This window comes from Equus quagga, chromosome 14 (assembly GCF_021613505.1).
Source record: "Equus quagga isolate Etosha38 chromosome 14, UCLA_HA_Equagga_1.0, whole genome shotgun sequence".
Classification (NCBI taxonomy): domain Eukaryota; kingdom Metazoa; phylum Chordata; class Mammalia; order Perissodactyla; family Equidae; genus Equus; species Equus quagga.
This window is the reverse complement of record NC_060280.1, coordinates 78,722,700-78,738,914: the sequence shown is the minus strand read 5'-3', so window position 1 is coordinate 78,738,914 and position 16,215 is coordinate 78,722,700. Positions and strand designations below refer to the sequence as shown.

At 53.1% G+C, this 16,215-nt stretch overlaps 1 protein-coding gene across 1 annotated transcript in view; it reads right to left on the bottom strand.

Annotated features, from left to right (window-relative positions):
• The window catches only part of ADAMTS15 (ADAM metallopeptidase with thrombospondin type 1 motif 15), a 27,873-nt gene extending 12,160 nt beyond the window's left edge, over window positions 1–15,713 (bottom strand). The window contains exons 1-4 of the mRNA XM_046686282.1: window positions 12,351–15,713; window positions 1,884–2,016; window positions 1,220–1,387; window positions 703–986 (exon numbers count right to left, since the gene is read on the bottom strand). Coding sequence (XP_046542238.1) covers window positions 703–986; window positions 1,220–1,387; window positions 1,884–2,016; window positions 12,351–13,307 — 1,542 coding nt within the window. The 5' untranslated portion in view covers window positions 13,308–15,713. The remainder of the gene's footprint in view (window positions 1–702; window positions 987–1,219; window positions 1,388–1,883; window positions 2,017–12,350) is intronic.
• Between the last annotated feature and the right edge of the window lie 502 nt (window positions 15,714–16,215).

Below are 16,215 nucleotides of genomic sequence, written 5' to 3'. Positions count from 1 at the left end.
GGCTTCTTATTTCTGTCTGGAAAAGTACAAATCCCTTTACTACCCCAACCCAAGACCTGAAGAGTGTAAAGTTTTTATTATATTCAGAGAATATTTGGCATTCTGAATTTGCTCTGGTTTGATTGCTCTTCCTATTTATCAGGAAAAAAATAACTTTCGTTCAATTATGTTTCAGGTTCAAAAAACAACGATCACAACAGAATCTGAACTTGGTTCAGGAGGAGGTAGCAAATGCCTGATGCTGGCCCAAGGGGGTTGCTTCCTTTCAGTTCTGAGCCCTGTTCCTCTCTGGCCCACAGCTCCCTGGAAATGGAGCACACTCAGAAAGAGCTGATGCAGGAAGACAGGGCGGAGCCAACTGGTGAGCAACTCCGAAGATCAAGGGCTCGGCTTTGGTCCAGAGCTCCTCCCCAGGTAGGACGAGGGGCAGAGCTCAGGGCTGGGACCCCTCACTCCGACTGAAAGGCTTCTCTCAAGCACCTAAGGCCTCACCAAGTTCTCTGAGCTACCATATCTTTTCTCTCTGGCCTTAGAGTCAAGAGGAGATAGGACTACAAACAGGGAAACCGAGGCACAGCACAGCAATGCAATGGAGTTATGGTCACACGGTAACTCCGTGCCGGCGCAGGATCCCAGTGGAGGCCCCGGGAGTCGGCCACCCTCCTCCCAGCAGTCCCCAGGGCGCAGCTCCAGCACACTCACCCTGTACTTCTGGAGGTTGTGTCTCTCCACACAGCTCCCCTTGAGGCAGAACTTGCCCTCGCCACAGCTGGTGCCGTCTGCCCAGGGGAAGTGGCGGGTCTGGCACACCATCTGGCCTTTCGCCTTGCCAGTGCACCACAGTTTGGTGCAGTACTGCATGTAGGGACAGGGCTTAGAGCCGACGCCAAAGGCCAGCTCACACTGCTGGCTCAGGGTGTAGCTGGCGCCTGGCAGGTCCTCGGGCAGGGAGATGGGCTTGCTGGGTTGGTCCAGGAGGCAGTCACCTACAGAGAGCCAAAGGCATCCGTTAGCAGGGAGCTAGCAAAGGGAAGGCTTAGCTAGCCCAGTATCTAAATGGTAGGGAGAGAAGGAAGCAAGCGGCTATGGGATGACCCACTGCAGAGCCCAACTCTTTGGGGTCATGCATACCTTAGGTAATGGAGGACAGGTCCAGAGAGGTGGTGAGCACCATCTCCAGTGACAGCACTGAAGCCCCTCCTCTGTTGCCCTGGCTTACCATGCCCACTGTCCAGGAAGTCGGTGATGATGGCAGCACTGCAGGCTGACCAGGGGTTGGCACGGTCAATCTGGATGAGCGTTGGGGACATCATGTGGTTGGCTCGGAGTTTCCCAAACACCTCCTCACACACTTTCACATTGTCATGGGGCATGTTGAACACGTGGCCTGCGGGGTGAGTCAAGAGGACTCAGAGGGAAGAAGGATGTGGGCTATGCAGTTTAAAGGGTTGGGGGAGGATCAGCTGGACAAGCTAGAGAGCCCGTGTCGATGTTTCTGGGCTGGTCATTTCCAGCTAACAAAAGATTGCTTTGCAAATGTCTCAAGACCACTTTCTGTCGCATCCATCAGCCTGTGCACTCATTGAGGACAGCAGTGTATTTCACATATTCTCCCTTAGTGCCTAATTGACGAGACACTCTAACTGCTGACGTACTCAGACAACATCACTGGCCAAGTGTGCTGGGACAATTGGAAAAAAATAAAACTAAGTTATTGCTAAGGCAGACTCTGACCCTAAAAAAGGATCCCTAAGGCGTCAGGACATGAGGGAGCAAAAACAACTCAAATGTCTACCCCCGCTCACCAGAGCACCCAGTGCAAACCCAGAAAGACCCCAGACAGGAGCTCTCCTCCCTCCATCCAATGGCCCCTCCAGCCTTACCCAGCTCGTGGGCAGTGGTGAAGGCTGATGGAAGACCATCATCCTCAATCACAGAACAACTTCTTTTGGGGTCGCACATGGTGCCCACGTCAGCCATGCCCAGCGTGTCACAGGTGGTGGCCCCACACAGGTCCTGCGGGGGCAGGGAAGAAGCAGAAGCCAGCCAGAAGTTAGAGACTGGACCTGAAGGGAAGACAGGGTATCCTATGGGACATTCCAGCTCATCCCCAGGCCAAGCCTAACCCAGCCCAGCACCTTTCCAGCCAGGCCCTGCTTTCCAGGGGCTTGTGGGGCTGTTCATGGAATCAACCCAGGCTAAGGGAGGAGGCCTCAGGAAAAAAGTTCTGTGGCTCACTGAGAAATTCTACCCAAATCCTATCTAAGGAGGTCCTGTGGGAGAAAATTAGGAGGTACAAAACTAAACTACAAGGGCCACCGCTTTATATAGAGACAGCCCTCCAGGCCAGAAAATGGTGACTCCCACAGCTGGGTGAGGCTCTGGTCATGGCAGGTGGGGGTGGAAGGCAAGCACATTCCCCAACCAGAGTCAGCTCTAGCAGCCTCGGTCCTTGGTGAGTGACTGCCTTTGGACAACCATGAATTATGCTCAGATTCTCAGCCAAAGGGTCACTGGCCAAGGACCCGCCCATGCCAGAGATCTGGCTTCCTTGGGTTGGGAGGAGGCAGATTGGGTGGACACAAGCCCCTATCCAGACACAGCTCAACTGGCTACAGAAGCTCCAGAGGACCATGGGCTCCAGGGCTGCTAGGAAGAAAAGATAAATTAAATAGAGCGTGACCCAAGCAGGAAGGTCCCTCTGTACTGACACTTAACTTGTCGCAGAAGCTAGGGCTTCCAGCAGCATCCCTGACAGGAAGCTCTTCCAGGGCACAGGGAAGGGCAAAATGGGGCTTCTGGGGTGGATAACTCAAAGAACTGATTAAGCACTTTGGGTCAGCAATGCACCTAGATACCTTAGGGGCCCAGGAATTGGAAATAGCATAAGATACTTGTATACATTCTACTCCTCCTGAGAAGACACTGTTGAATCAGTGATGCTGGTATTCTCTTGATTACATCCTTGCCTTTAATGCACGAGGCATTTTATAGTTTACAGGAAACTATTATGTGTCTTGCCTAATTATTCCCCACAATGGTCTTAGGAAGCAGATATATTATTAGGCCTATTTGTCAAAGGTGGAAACTGAGACTCATGTTCACAGTGAATCATGGCGATGGCTTAACAAATGCTGGCACCATGTGTGCGCTTTACATACATGACCCTATTTAATCCTCACAGCATCCCACTGGAATAATGACTATTATTTTCACCTTCCACAGACAAGGAAGCTGCAGCTCAGAGAGGTTCAAGTCTCAGCAGAAATGTGTACTCGGGGTCGTAAGACTGGATCCTCAGTGCTCTTTCTCCCACATCACAGCTGACTGCCCAGCAACACCTGAGTTAACACTCAGGAGAAAGGGCTGTGTGTGTTCTCCCTTGGGAGCCAAGGTGTTCCCATAAACACACACAGAGCTGTTCTCAATTTTGTTTCTCTTTAGGGCTGTGTGCACGTGCATGCATGTGTGTGCAGGCGCATGCTGACATAGGGAAAAGGTGGGCAGCAGAGTTAGTGGGGCCAGGGGGCACAGGAGGAAAAGTGGTCATAGTGCAGAAAATCAGCAAAATTTAATCCAAAGCACTCAGCAGTTTACCACCTGAGCAGTCAAACTCAGCTTCCCACGGTCAGGTGATAGTCACACCTCCTAATGAGTTAACAGTTATTCTGGCCAGAGAACCCTCGGGGGGGGCGATCACACTGAAGCCAGAGTACACGGGAGTCAAGAAGGGTGAAACGCACGCCCAGCCTTGATCTGCTGCCCTGTGCTCGCACGTAGCACTCCTTCCACTTCTGGGAACCCCACGGGGTGAACCTCAAATTCCCTTCTCTTCCAAGTACACTCCCTCTCCAAAGGCTCATTCTCCCAAAAGTTCTCCTCCCCAGAATTCTGAAATCTAGAAGACAGCTGCTGTCAAAACTTGAGAGCAGACACTCGCCTGACAAGCAGTTTAGGGAATCTGACTGCTGAGGAACAGAACTGAGTCACATGGATCAGCTTGTGAAAGCAGAGACAAGGGGGCCAGGATGAGGAGGGAAGGAATGGAGGCTCACGCTGGGGCATAATGAAGGCAGGGGATGGGTGACGGGGCCTCTATGTCCCTGGATGCTGGAGTGTAGGATCCCCACTAAGGTGGAGCCTCTAGCCTGGTGGTCACAGCCTAGGACAAGCATGTGACATTGTCCCGGGGCCACCATGAACACTGACTATCAGCCTTGTGTAAGAGAGAGGGCACAGGAATAAGAACGAAGAAGCCTAGATTCTGAACCTGGCCCCATCACTAAGTAGCTGTGTGACTGTGGGCAGTCACTTCTCTACTCCGGGCCTCAGTTTCCTCCCCTGAAGGGCCAGTTCTCAAGTAGAACCCAGACTGTACCAGTGCCCTAAGCTCTGCTCCTTCCCCAATGCCAGGGGCCTCCTCAGCCCCTTCTGGCCCTTGGTTATAAAAGGAACACTCCGAACGATATACTTTTAGAATGGAAAGAACCCTAAGGATGGGCTTGTCTACTGACCCAGGTTGCGAACTTGATAAAACGAACTCACAGAAAAGTGCAGGTCACCCATGGGGACATTTAGAGTCCTACCCCGCCTGCTCGTCAAGAATGGCGAGGGCAGAATGAGAGCTCAGACTGGGTCCAGGTGGCCACTGGAGGTGAGCTGCCCGGCAGCCCAGCTCTGCAACTGGGAGGTCCTTAAAGCCAAAAGCCTCCTTCCTCTCGGGGCGGATTCTCTCTGAAGAAAAGACATGCAGCTCCAGGCGCTTTTTGGGCCAGGAGCAACCTGTTCCCTCCATCAAGAAATGCCAGATTCCGTGGCTCAAACAAGAGGACTGAGAAAAGAGCTGCATGTTTCCCGAGGGCCTGGTGTAGCTAAGAGCGGCCATCCTGCGGTACCCAGCATCCTCGCTGTGGGAAGATGCAGCTGCAGCGGTCAGCGCTCTGCCCAGCCCTCTCCCCCAGGCAGGGACCCCAGCGCAGACTCACTGGGCCCGGGTGCCCACGGCGGTTGTGCAGGGCCCAGTTGTGCCTTATTTGTGGCCCTGAATGTCTCCACCCTTCTGGAATGAACTCAGAGGCACTCAAACGGCTTGAACCTCTTCAACTCAGGCGCTCGTCTCCAGAAAGAGAAGCTCCCTGCTTCCTTCTGCCTGGAGGATGTCGGCACTCGCCAGCCCAGCCCCCTACCTGCCTCACTATTCCTGGTAATTCGCCATTTCTCCTTGTAGCTGAAGCTGCCATTCCAGATGACCCAAGAATCATCTTGGCCAAGAGCCTAATCCTCCGGGATTCTAACTGTCCCTCTTTTTATAAAAATTCAGGATTGAAGCCACAGTGTGAAAAAAATAAATCAATAAGGATAACACTGTGCAGTGGCCCATCCGTGTTCGCCAAGGCGGCTCCCTGCACATGCCCCCACAACTCCCCCCTACCCCCCACCCCCGTCTTCCCTGCAGACCTCGTTCCCGCCTCCTCTCATTCCCCTGCCATGCACTGAGATGCTTAATATTTCCCAGCAGTATGGAGACAGCGGGACCCACGAACATCAAGCACATTAAATGTGTTTATGTGGCAGAAGATACATGCGTTCTCACGTAGCCGGCTTCCTACTCACACGGCACTCCTGGGCCTGTGAGCCAGCGCTCGTCTTTTTTTTTTGAGGAAGATTAGCCCTAGCTAACATCTGCCTCCAATCCTCCTCTTTTTGCTAAGGAAGACTGGCCCTGAGCTAACATCCATGCCCATCTTCCTCTACTTTATATGTGGGACGCCTACCACAGCATGGCTTGGCAAGTGGTGCCATGTCCGCACCCGGGATCCGAACCGGTGAACCCCAGGCCGCCGAGAAGTGGAATGTGCACACTTAACTGCTGTGCCACCGGGCCAGCCCCCCAGTGCTCGTCTTGATGACCACATCACAGCATCTAGGCACACTCGCAGAACTCTGGAGCCATCCCTCACTCTACAGATGAGGAACCTGAGACTCAGGGAACTGAGATGGCTCACCTGAGGCCATGGGGCTACGAAGTAAAGAATTCAGTCCTGCAGCCGTGCCCTTTGAGAGCAAGGCCGGCAGTGGTCTTTGGTGTGAATCACGCCACACTAGTTAGGACATCATAACTGCTGGTGAAAACGCCCCTGCACTAGTATTAATCCTGCCCTTTAACTTGTTTTCCATCTGAATTTCTGTCATGCATCACTGTATTTCCTCGTCCAACCCAAAATCCACTTCTGTTTGTAATCCCCAAGGACAAGAGGGCCTGGCTTTGCTAGAAGGAAAAAACCAATCTAGCAATTCAGTACCTCTAGCAATTCAGTGCCAGGCAACATGACTGAGGATGCCCGGGGAAGAGGAAGACGAGGTGAAGAGGAGGCAAGCCAGCCCTGGTAGTTTCTGTCAGCAGATTCCGTTCCCTGGAATATAAATCCCTCATGAGGCACAAAATGCTGCTGCAGCAAGAGATGGAGGGACCCGGACGAGAATCACCTCAATGAGGAGGAGGACGAACCCCAGGCTTACAGGAGGACCACACTTTCTCTAGAAATCATCAGTTCAAGAGAGAGCACATGCCAAACATGAGGGTAGTAGCTAACACATACGGAGCTGCTATGATGGACCAGACACTGCCCTGAGAGCTCCAGCCGTATGCGCGCACTGACTCCTCACCACAGCTTTATGAGGGAGATGCCATTATTAGGCCCCAGTGGACAGATGAGACCCAGAGAAGGTAAGTAGCTGGTCCAGGGTCAAACAGGGAACCCAGGTTGGACAGGGACTGGCGCAAGAGAGGGCTGAAATTCAGGCAGGGCAGCCTCAGAGCTGAGCTCCTTCCACAGCTCTGGGTTGCTTCCCGGCACTCGCACCCCAACAATGAAGGGGCTGGGAGTCTCAAGAGGGCAAGGCTGTCCACCCCGAACCTCCCGCCCGCCGCGTGCAGGCTGTTCGCTGAGTGGGCGAAGCCTGAGGAGAGGCCGGGCGAGAGGCGAAGGGCAGGATTAAGTGCTGAGAGTGCTCTTGGAGCAGGGTCTGCGCCGCCTCCCCCAGTGAGCAAGCCCCTGGCTCCTTGCCCCGCACCTGCATCGACACACCGACCTGTCCTTCTGCGCACCCTGTCTGCTGGCTCCTCACTGGGGCCCCTCCTTTCTCCAGGGCAAAACCTGATGGCAAAGAGCCAACACAAAATGCCAGAAGAACCTAAGGCCCCCTCTCCTGCCCTGCAGCCTGACAGCCAAAAACAGTGGCTTAAAGACCCCCAGGAAGGAGCAAACCACCTGAGCACGCAGAGCCATCTGCAGTCCTCTCACCTACGGCAGCACCTGCCTTCCAGGACACATCCCGAACGGCGACGGCGTGCAGGGGCGACAGAGACAGAAAGCATGCACAGATCAGGGAGATCGGCAAACACTGGGGTCCATAGTTTGTGCACAAAGCAGACAAGCGGAAGGCATACTCGCAAGGGCAATGGGACGGAATGCTTCCTTCCAATCAGGGCCGTCCCAAAGGGAAATTCTGCAAGGGACCTGCAGGTAACCATCCAACAACAACAAACAGAGACTGAGCCACTACTCATAGCACCTGCCGTTCACTGGGGGCCTGTTGTGGAACACTCGGTCACTTACCCCAGCAAGAGTCCCATGAGTGAGGTACCATCATCATCATCATTGTCCTCATTCCAAGATGAGGAAAGTGAAGTTCAAACGGCTGATTCATTCAGTGGCCGTTGCTAAAAGTGCAAGTGCCAGGATTCACACTCAGCTCCGCCCGCCTCTGAGCCTGTGTTCCTTCCAGTGTGCCACGTGATCGAGGCCCGGTGACATGAACTACTGCAGAGATGTTGTTGGAAGGAGAGCAAGACTGAAGGAGGGAAAAAACCTCGCTTACCTTCCCAACTAAACCAGTGATTAAAAAAAGAAGGAAAAGATTCCAGTGCACATTCCTCGCTCCAAACGTCCTCCCCCATCCTCCACCACTAATATCAGCTGACTCATTTGGTGTCAGCGAGAGAAGGAGAGAGAAAGCAATCACCCAACAAGCCAGGGAGCAATCCTATTCCCCACTGCTCTCTTTTCCTCCCTTGTTCTCCACCCTTCCAGAAGGAGGGGTTGAGTTTCCATTCAGTGATAAAGATTTACAAACTATGAAATACCAAAGCTACAGATTCCCCTCTCTGCTAATATCTTCCAAGGCCTGACTTCAAAAAAGATCCTGAGGAAATTATGATTCCTTTTATTGTACTGGGAGATATGTGTAAACTGCATATTATCATTTTATTATTAAAATTTTTTAAATCTGAACAGTAAACTTCACTGCTCTATCACAAGCACTTTATTACAGAAAGAGCTGGCCTCTGTTTCAAACGGGGCTCCAGATGCTGTTCCAGGCTTCAGAGTGTAGAATACTGTAAGTACACGGCCCACAAGACACAGCATTGCTTGGGCCCTAGACCAGAAGGTAAGCGCCAAGCTTGGTATTGCCAGAGGCGGAGAGGGAAGAATGTGAAGGAAGAAGATAAGAAGAAGAGAGATGACAAAGAGCCGGCCTCGACAATCCCAAAGGCAGAAGAAGAGAGCATGGAAGAAAACGAGGAGAGGAGGTGGGGACGAGGGAACGGCAGAGAGTGGCACTAAGCACAAGAGAAAAAATAAAGGAAGAAATAAGCAGCAGAAACGCACAAACAACAAACCCTAAAAAACAAAGTCAGTCTCAAGGAGGAAAGGTCATAGCAAAAGAGATGTTCAAAAGGAGGAGAGGCCTTCTACAACACAGGAAATGAGCTTCCTTCCCCATCCCACCAGCTCCCGACCCCAGTGCCTTTCTTGCCACCTGTCCCTCGGCTCCCGGCCCTCGGCCTTCTGAGGGCTTCCCGGCTCCAGTGTTAAGGAGCACGACCCCCAAGAGAGGAGGGCCCAAGCCTCCCCCACGCGCTTAACACCCCATATAGTGAAGAGCTATTTCCCTGCTGGGCTCCCTGCCATGCAGTGAATTCCTGGCGGCCAAAGGCCACGTCTCATTAATTTCCATATCTCCACAGCCCGGGATAGCACCTGGAAATAAGTATTAAAAAAACGTATGAATTACTGAATGAGAGCCAGTCTAGCACCAAGTTACCCGAACAGCAGAGGCATGGGACCTACAGAGAGAGAAGACTCGGAGAGGCGGTCCCGCCAGGCGTCGGCATGAATCCCCGGCTCCTGCTGCCCAGTGCAACAGGAACCCAGAGAAAGTTCTCTCCCCATGGAAATGAATGTCCACCCAGCAAGACTGGCTCTAATTCTCCACAGATCCCGGTTCCAGCCCTGTGCTGACCTCACCCTGCTGTTAGGAGGCTAGAGGCTGATGGCTTTGCAGATTCAGATGTATAAATCTTTAAGTAAACTCCTCAAATTGTCAAAATTCTTGCTGTACGATCAACTTTTTCTCCTTTGCACACAGTAAAGGATCCTCCCTGGGTCTAGTCTTCCCAGTGTTTTGATTTCAACACCCCACACCCCTCCCTCTGCCTGCCAAGAGGACAGCGGCGTCTCCCACAGCCGAGCCCAGACTTGTCTTCACGCACAGCAACTCTGATGTGGGCCGAAGGGGAGGCTCCAGTCATGTGGTCCTACTGCTCTCCCCTGGCTACCCGGCACCTGGAGCTCTACGGGAGCTGCTCTCAGCTCTTCCTCAGGAGGAAACACAGTCTGACCAAGCCTGACCCTTCCTAACTGCTTTCTCCCTGCAAAAATCACAACCAGAGCATCATCAATCAAAAAGAGTCCCAGCCATTTTTCAGATTTCTCTGGGGGAACCAAGAAACAGGTGACTCTAAAGGTGTCTATCAGCTCAAGGGCCATTGCAGACAAAAGGCGATTTACAAAATAAGCATATTCCTAAAAACTTCCTATCTAAACAAACTGTGTATTTTGTTTTCAAATTTTACTTTGAAAAAGCACTGATTACACCAACATTATAATAAACAGGGATCAAGCAGAATAGCTCATACATCTGATTTAAAGGATTACTACTGACCCTTTTACTTTTGTTTCACTTTTGCAAAGTAAAACAAAAATCCCCCTTGTGTCGGAGTATAGCAGGAGACTCCTTCCCAGGTTCCCGGAGACCACATCTGCCTTCGTCTAGAAAGAGCAGCTGTGCGCTCATGTTCTCATCACAGGCTGCACCTTCCCCAGGGGAGCTCAGGAATGAGCATTCCTAAGACTCTGAGAATGCAGCAGGCCCTGAAGTCTGTGCTTGCAAGGAGGTGAGGGAGAGATGTTTACTCTAAAGGATAAAGCACATACCTGGGTGATGGACCTGCCAACACAGCCTCCCCACTTTCTGGCTTTGCCCTCTAGACGCCTAAGAGAAAGACAGTTTCTGAAAGTCACACGTTGCACATCACTGCTTCTGACACAGGTGGTCATACATCTTGTACCCATTATGCATGGTCAACATAGCCCCCTGGGGGAGTGGCACACACCATTGACACACAGAAGCTGTCACGCTGTTTGCTTGCTTCTTCTTCAAAAGGCAGGTCCTTCTGATGGCATGGCCCATATTCCCAGCAGAAATCCTCTTCCTAGGGCTGGTTCCAAAAGTCAGCCTAGCCACTAGGCAGCAGAGCCTGAGGTCTGTTACTTCAGAGCCAGTGAGTGACCTCCACAGGGGCATCCCAGATAGCAGATGGGGCAACAGCTGCTTTGCCCATTAAGATATCCTGTTCTGGCCTTTGGTTTTTTTCCCCAGCAATCTGACCGCAGAGTTGTTCTGTGTGCAGAGGTCGAAGCCACCTCCTTTGCAGTTTCCCCATGACTCAGGCAGTGCTTGCAGGGCTGGGCAGTGGCCGCTCTACAGACCTCAGTTGGAAGAATGAGCACAAGGAAACAGACTCAGGCCAAAGACCTCCCTAGAGAAACCAGGTGGTGGGAGGAGAAGGCTGGAGAAGCAGGAAGTTCAACTCCAGGAAGAGACAAGCTGCGCCAAATGGGTTAGTGTGGAAGACTCCAGCTCCAGCCCTGTGTGCACCAGGCCAGCTTTGAGTGGCCAAGTGGAAACAGTGGAGAGTTAGAGCCCCACGGGTCACCAAGGATTCAGTGCCATCCCCCCAATGCTATGGTTATGATAATAACAAAACAAGAGCACGGCACAGACTCAGGTCACAGTCCCACATCAGAGGAAGCAGGTCACCTGGATGTCCCCTTTGCTCCCAGTCTCCTGTATCTGAGAAATCTCAAGGATCCTAAACTTTCACAGTACCCAATCACTCCAACACCTATGAATCTAGATTTTCATAGATCCATAGCAAAGGACAGGACTGCCTTTCTGATCTGCTTTTTTGATCTGTCTTTCTAATCCCAATACCCTGCATCTTTCCAACTCTGCAGCTGGGGTCTCCAGAGGCTGTTTGCTAAGTTCCCACCACTTCCACAGTGCCAGGGGCAGAAGCTGGAGCCCCGCAGTCAAGCGCATAGGAAGTGCCAGGGAGTCAGGGTCATGAGCGACCTTGCCTGCTCTGCTCAATAACATGTATCAGGACAAACAGGTCACCCTCGGCCAACGAGGATTTGGGAAAACTGAAAGAGATTTTCCCAACTCAGCTCCAAGCGAAACTCCACTTTAAACTCCAAGATCCAAACAGCTGCCCTAACTAGGCTGCCTGCTCTGAATGAACTGGAAGCCCCTCAAACAGAAGACAGGCCCAGCACAGAAGAGTACAGGAGACCCACCAATGGAGATGGGAAGCTCCCAGAACTTGAGTCTGTCCTTTCACTACAAGCCACGAAATAACCAAAATGATTCCCTTCATCCCAATCCAGGTTTTCCAGGCCCAGGTCAGAGAGAGGATAACTGAACATGTTACCCACGAGAAACGTAGCCAGGCGCTGACCTGGGACGTTTGGTAGACATTCCAGTTCTACCAGAAGAGAAAGGAAGACCGGGCGGAGGTGTCTGAAAGGGCTTAGACGCCTCCATAGGAGAGGGGCGGACCTTCCACACCCTCTCCAACGCCATCCTCAGAGCGCCTCCTATCTGCCTTAGAAACAAACTGCGGCTCCGGGGCGGCAACTTCCTGGGTTCCGGCCCCTCGGTGGCTGATCTAGGAGGCGCTGATTGGCTACCTCCAGGCCAACACCTTCAGAAGGAGCAGGCGCTCCTCCGACCGCCCACGTGCATCCGGACGCGCGTGAGCCCGAGCTCCGCTGAGCCCAGGAGCGGGCTCTCCCTGGAAGATCGGAAGTGGGAGTTAGAAGAGATCAACGAAATTTAAACTCGGGGGCATTGCGCGGCACAAAAGGCATTTGGAGAGTTATGAGTGGTGACTCTAAGAAAATGGGGCTGTCTGGGTCCAAAAAGGTGACTGATCAACTCACCTGCCTGGTGAAGAGGATGGCGGTGTCCCAATACTCAGGGTGCTTGTCACTCACTTTGTTCAGCTTCTTCTGCCAGGCGCAAAAGTTGCGAAGCGTCAAGGCCGCGTTTCCTGTGACCTTGGGCCCTGTGTCGCGGTCTCCCAGAAGCAGCACCTTGACTACGACGATGTTGATGGGGTTGAGGATGCTGGGATGGCGGTAGAGTCGCGCTGCCGTGGCCAGCAGCGTCAGCAGATAATGCTCCAAGTCCGCGCCGTGGAACTTGACCATTGACTCGTCGGCCACCACCAGCGTCTCCACGAACCGCGGGATAGACACGAAGCGCTTGGCGCGCCCGGACCTGCGCCGGCTGCGACTCTCCCCTAAGTCGGTCCGCCGCGGCTTATAGGGGTCCAGGGCCCGCAGGATGGCGGGGTTCCAGCCTGAGGCCACCCCGCAGCGAGATGTGGGATCTCCGGGAGGCCCGCCAGGGGCGCCCCGGCGCTGGAGGAGGTGTGCGCCCTGGCTGTTGCCCCGCGCCGCCGGTGCGCTGGCGTTGGGCAGCGGGCTAATGACATACTCGGCGCCTCGGTAGCCGAAGGCTCCGCGTAGCCCCCCGCACAGGCTCACAGCAGCGAAGGAGTCCGGCTCGGCGTTCACATCTCCAGAGTAGAAGCAACGTCGCAAGTCTGGAGAGCTCCCGGTGAGGCCCTGGAGGGGGACGCCTAGATGCTCAGTGGCGAACGCGGGCGCCAGGAACTGAGCATCCGGCGTCAGGTGTAGGTAAAAGTCCTCCTGAAATGCTGTGATCTGAAAAATGAGTCCCTGGTCCCCGGAGTCTTCGGGACCCCTCCAGTAGTAGTGGCGGCCGTTGATGTCCGGGTCCAGTCGAATGGGGACCACCACCTCCCGCTCTGGCTCTGAGCCGCCAGCGGATCCCCCGGCGAGAGCCAGAGTTAAGATGCCCAGCAGAAGCATGGCGCCGAGCAGCGCACAGCCGCGCTCTCGGAAGGGCTCGGCCCGGCACCCCGGGCGCCGGCACGGTCTCTTTGCAGCACGCACACCGGAACCACCAACGCTCCGGGGCAGCCCGCAGCTCCCAGAAAGGAGAGCAAAGGGAGGGAGACTCCTCCCAGGGCTGTGAGCGAGCACCGGGCAGCCCGCGCCTCCTACCTGTGCCTTTCCAAGCAAAGCGCGCCCTGGGAGCTTAAGGGCAATCGCTGTCAAGTGCAAGGACGAAGATTTGCAGCCGAAAACTAGAGGGAGGTGCCGGGCCGCTTCTCCGAGCCGCAGCCACTCGCAGAGCCACAAACCAGCCGCTGGGCGAGCCTATTAAAGGACCCCTCCTCTTTGGACTGCCCAGTCGGCGCCCCTCCCTCTCTCCCCTCCCAGCCTCCCAGCCTCCCAAAGCTTGCAGCCCCGAGCCTCCAGGGGCCACCGAAGAACTCGGTCCCGCCTCCGGAGCGGAGAGCCACTTGGCGGGGAGGGAGTGGCGTTGAGCTGAGGCAGGAGGCGTGGGCTGGCTAGAGAAGCCAGAGAGGGAGTCTCGGTCGCGTTTTGCTCTTAGGTTATGCCCCAGTGCCCAACACATCAGTTGCTTCAGTCCCAACGGACGTCAGTCCGCTCTCTGGGTCTTAGTTTTTATCTCTAGGCAGTTCGGGTCAGGCACTGGGAATGCAGAGCCACGACTGACCTCCTCTCCCGGTCTCACCTCAGCCTTCCCATTGCAACATCTCTGCTGTTTCTTCATCACAGTGTCCCCTAAAAGGCCCAGAACCAAGACGTGCCCCTGTTGCCAGAAGGGCAAATTCCCAGGAACACGGAGAGCCTTTGTGGAACCTAGGGCCGTCCAAGCCCACGGTCTGCCCTGGGGCAGTGGTGTGCTCCATGGGCTGGTGCAGACAGTCAAATTTTCAGGAACTTTGCCAGTCAGCTATTAAACATAGCCACTACTAAAAATTAAATTATATAAAATAACTATAAATTATGTTTACTAGCAAACCCCATCACATCCTAATTATTTGACTATTGTCTGTGCTCTTGAGCCTCCAGAACCACCAACCAGCTAGGACAGCCTATAGCTCCCAGAAAAGAGAGCAGAGGGAGGTGGAAGTAGGACAGAAATGCTAAATGGTATGCTACCGTGCCTCTCCCCCATCAGGGACACCACAATAGGAGCTTGGAGTATGTCCTGGTGGGAGTATTCACACCACTGAAATAGGCAAATGCTACCGCTCAGGGCTTGGGGAGGGGAGCAGAACCCTTGTTCAACGCTGACCAGTGCCCCGGCGCCTGGAGGGGATGCGGAGGAAGAAGTTGTCTTCTCACCAGGAGGGGCTGAGGGACTGGTGGACAGCAAAAAGTCAGACAGTGCTTCCTCCACGAGTTTCTCTCATCTGCCCCTTGACTGAGTATCATGCAGGGCACTGGAGTGGGAGGCTGAGGGTGCATCTGTGAGGATGCAACCATTGGCCGCGAGCTCCTGTGGAGTTTGGAGGGGAGTCTAAGGAGCCCTCTCTCAGGGGCTGGGCCTCAAGATCCCCCTTCTCTCTCTGAAAAATTGACTTCTTTCTTCTGACAAGGAACAAGGCGAGCTGAGGAAGGCAGGCTTTCCTAGTCTCTCTTGATACCTAGAAAATCTTTCCAGAACCAAAAGGCTCTGAGTTGAGTTTGCAAGAGGAGAGGAGAGTATGCAATGATTTGAAGCTGAAAAGGGGGGTGGCATGGAAGAATTTTGGAATTTTCTTAGGAAAGTGGCTGCTCAAGTAAACAACTATTTTTGAAGGGAAGAGAACGCTGGGACTGTCCATCAGTGAAGAGCACTTTTTGCCCATTATTTTCTCCCCATAAAGGATCCACTCTTCAAAGAGCTCCCTGGGACCTTGGAACAGGAAGACCGCTGAGATGCGCATGATTCTCCTGGGGCCGCTCTTCAACTGAGATGCACGAGGCTGAAATTCATTATGCGGATGAGTAAGAGATGGGTGTTTATGCTCTGTAAATGAAAGGGAGAGTGGGCATATGGGCAGATTGTGTGTGACAGAGAGGGAGTTCATGTTTACAAGCGTTTTGTGCGTTTGAGCATTTCAAGAGGGCCTGTAATTAAAGGGAAACTCAGACTACCAAGGGCAATCATAAGTCATTGATTTAGGGCAAGCAATTGTTTTCCTGCACCCAGCAGTTTAAGTGGGGAGTTACAAGGTTTCCAATGACATTTTTCTTTCCCTGTGATGGATCGGGTTTGAAAGCAAGGCTCCAGCATGTCAATCAAGATGGCAGGACTGCGAGAGGAAGCCCTTCCCCACCTGTGTGCCTTGCTTCCCCTTCCCTAGTCACAGCCCAGCTGTTCTCACCCTCGAGCACAGAAACCAGTCATGTGGACTTTCTCACAGGTACCAGCATACCCTGAGCACTTACTCTCCCCTAAGCACTGCAACAAGAGTTTCATGTGCATTATCTTACTTAGTGCTTGTCTCTCCCGTCTTGGGAAGCTGCACTTCTGTCTGATCGGTTTGCTTGGGCTTCCTAACCAGGAGTGAAGATCTAGGGATATGCTGAAGCAGAGGATAAAGAGTACTTGAGTAGGAGTCAGGAGAACTCAACATCAACACTCCATTTCCGCAACTGATCTGATTCTCTGACTCTTAATTTTTTCATCTGTCAAAGAGGAGGGATTACCCACAACTAAAATATACAACTATGTACTGGGGGGGATTTGGGGAGAAAAAGGAAAAAAAAATTGACAATAGTCGTTAGCTCAGGTGCCAATCTTAAAAAAAAAAAAGAGGAGGGATTATTCCAGATGAGAGGTCTTCCATCAGAGGACTGCATTAGAAACCTCTGGTCTAGACAATATCTAAGGTCACTTCCAGGTCAAATATTACTT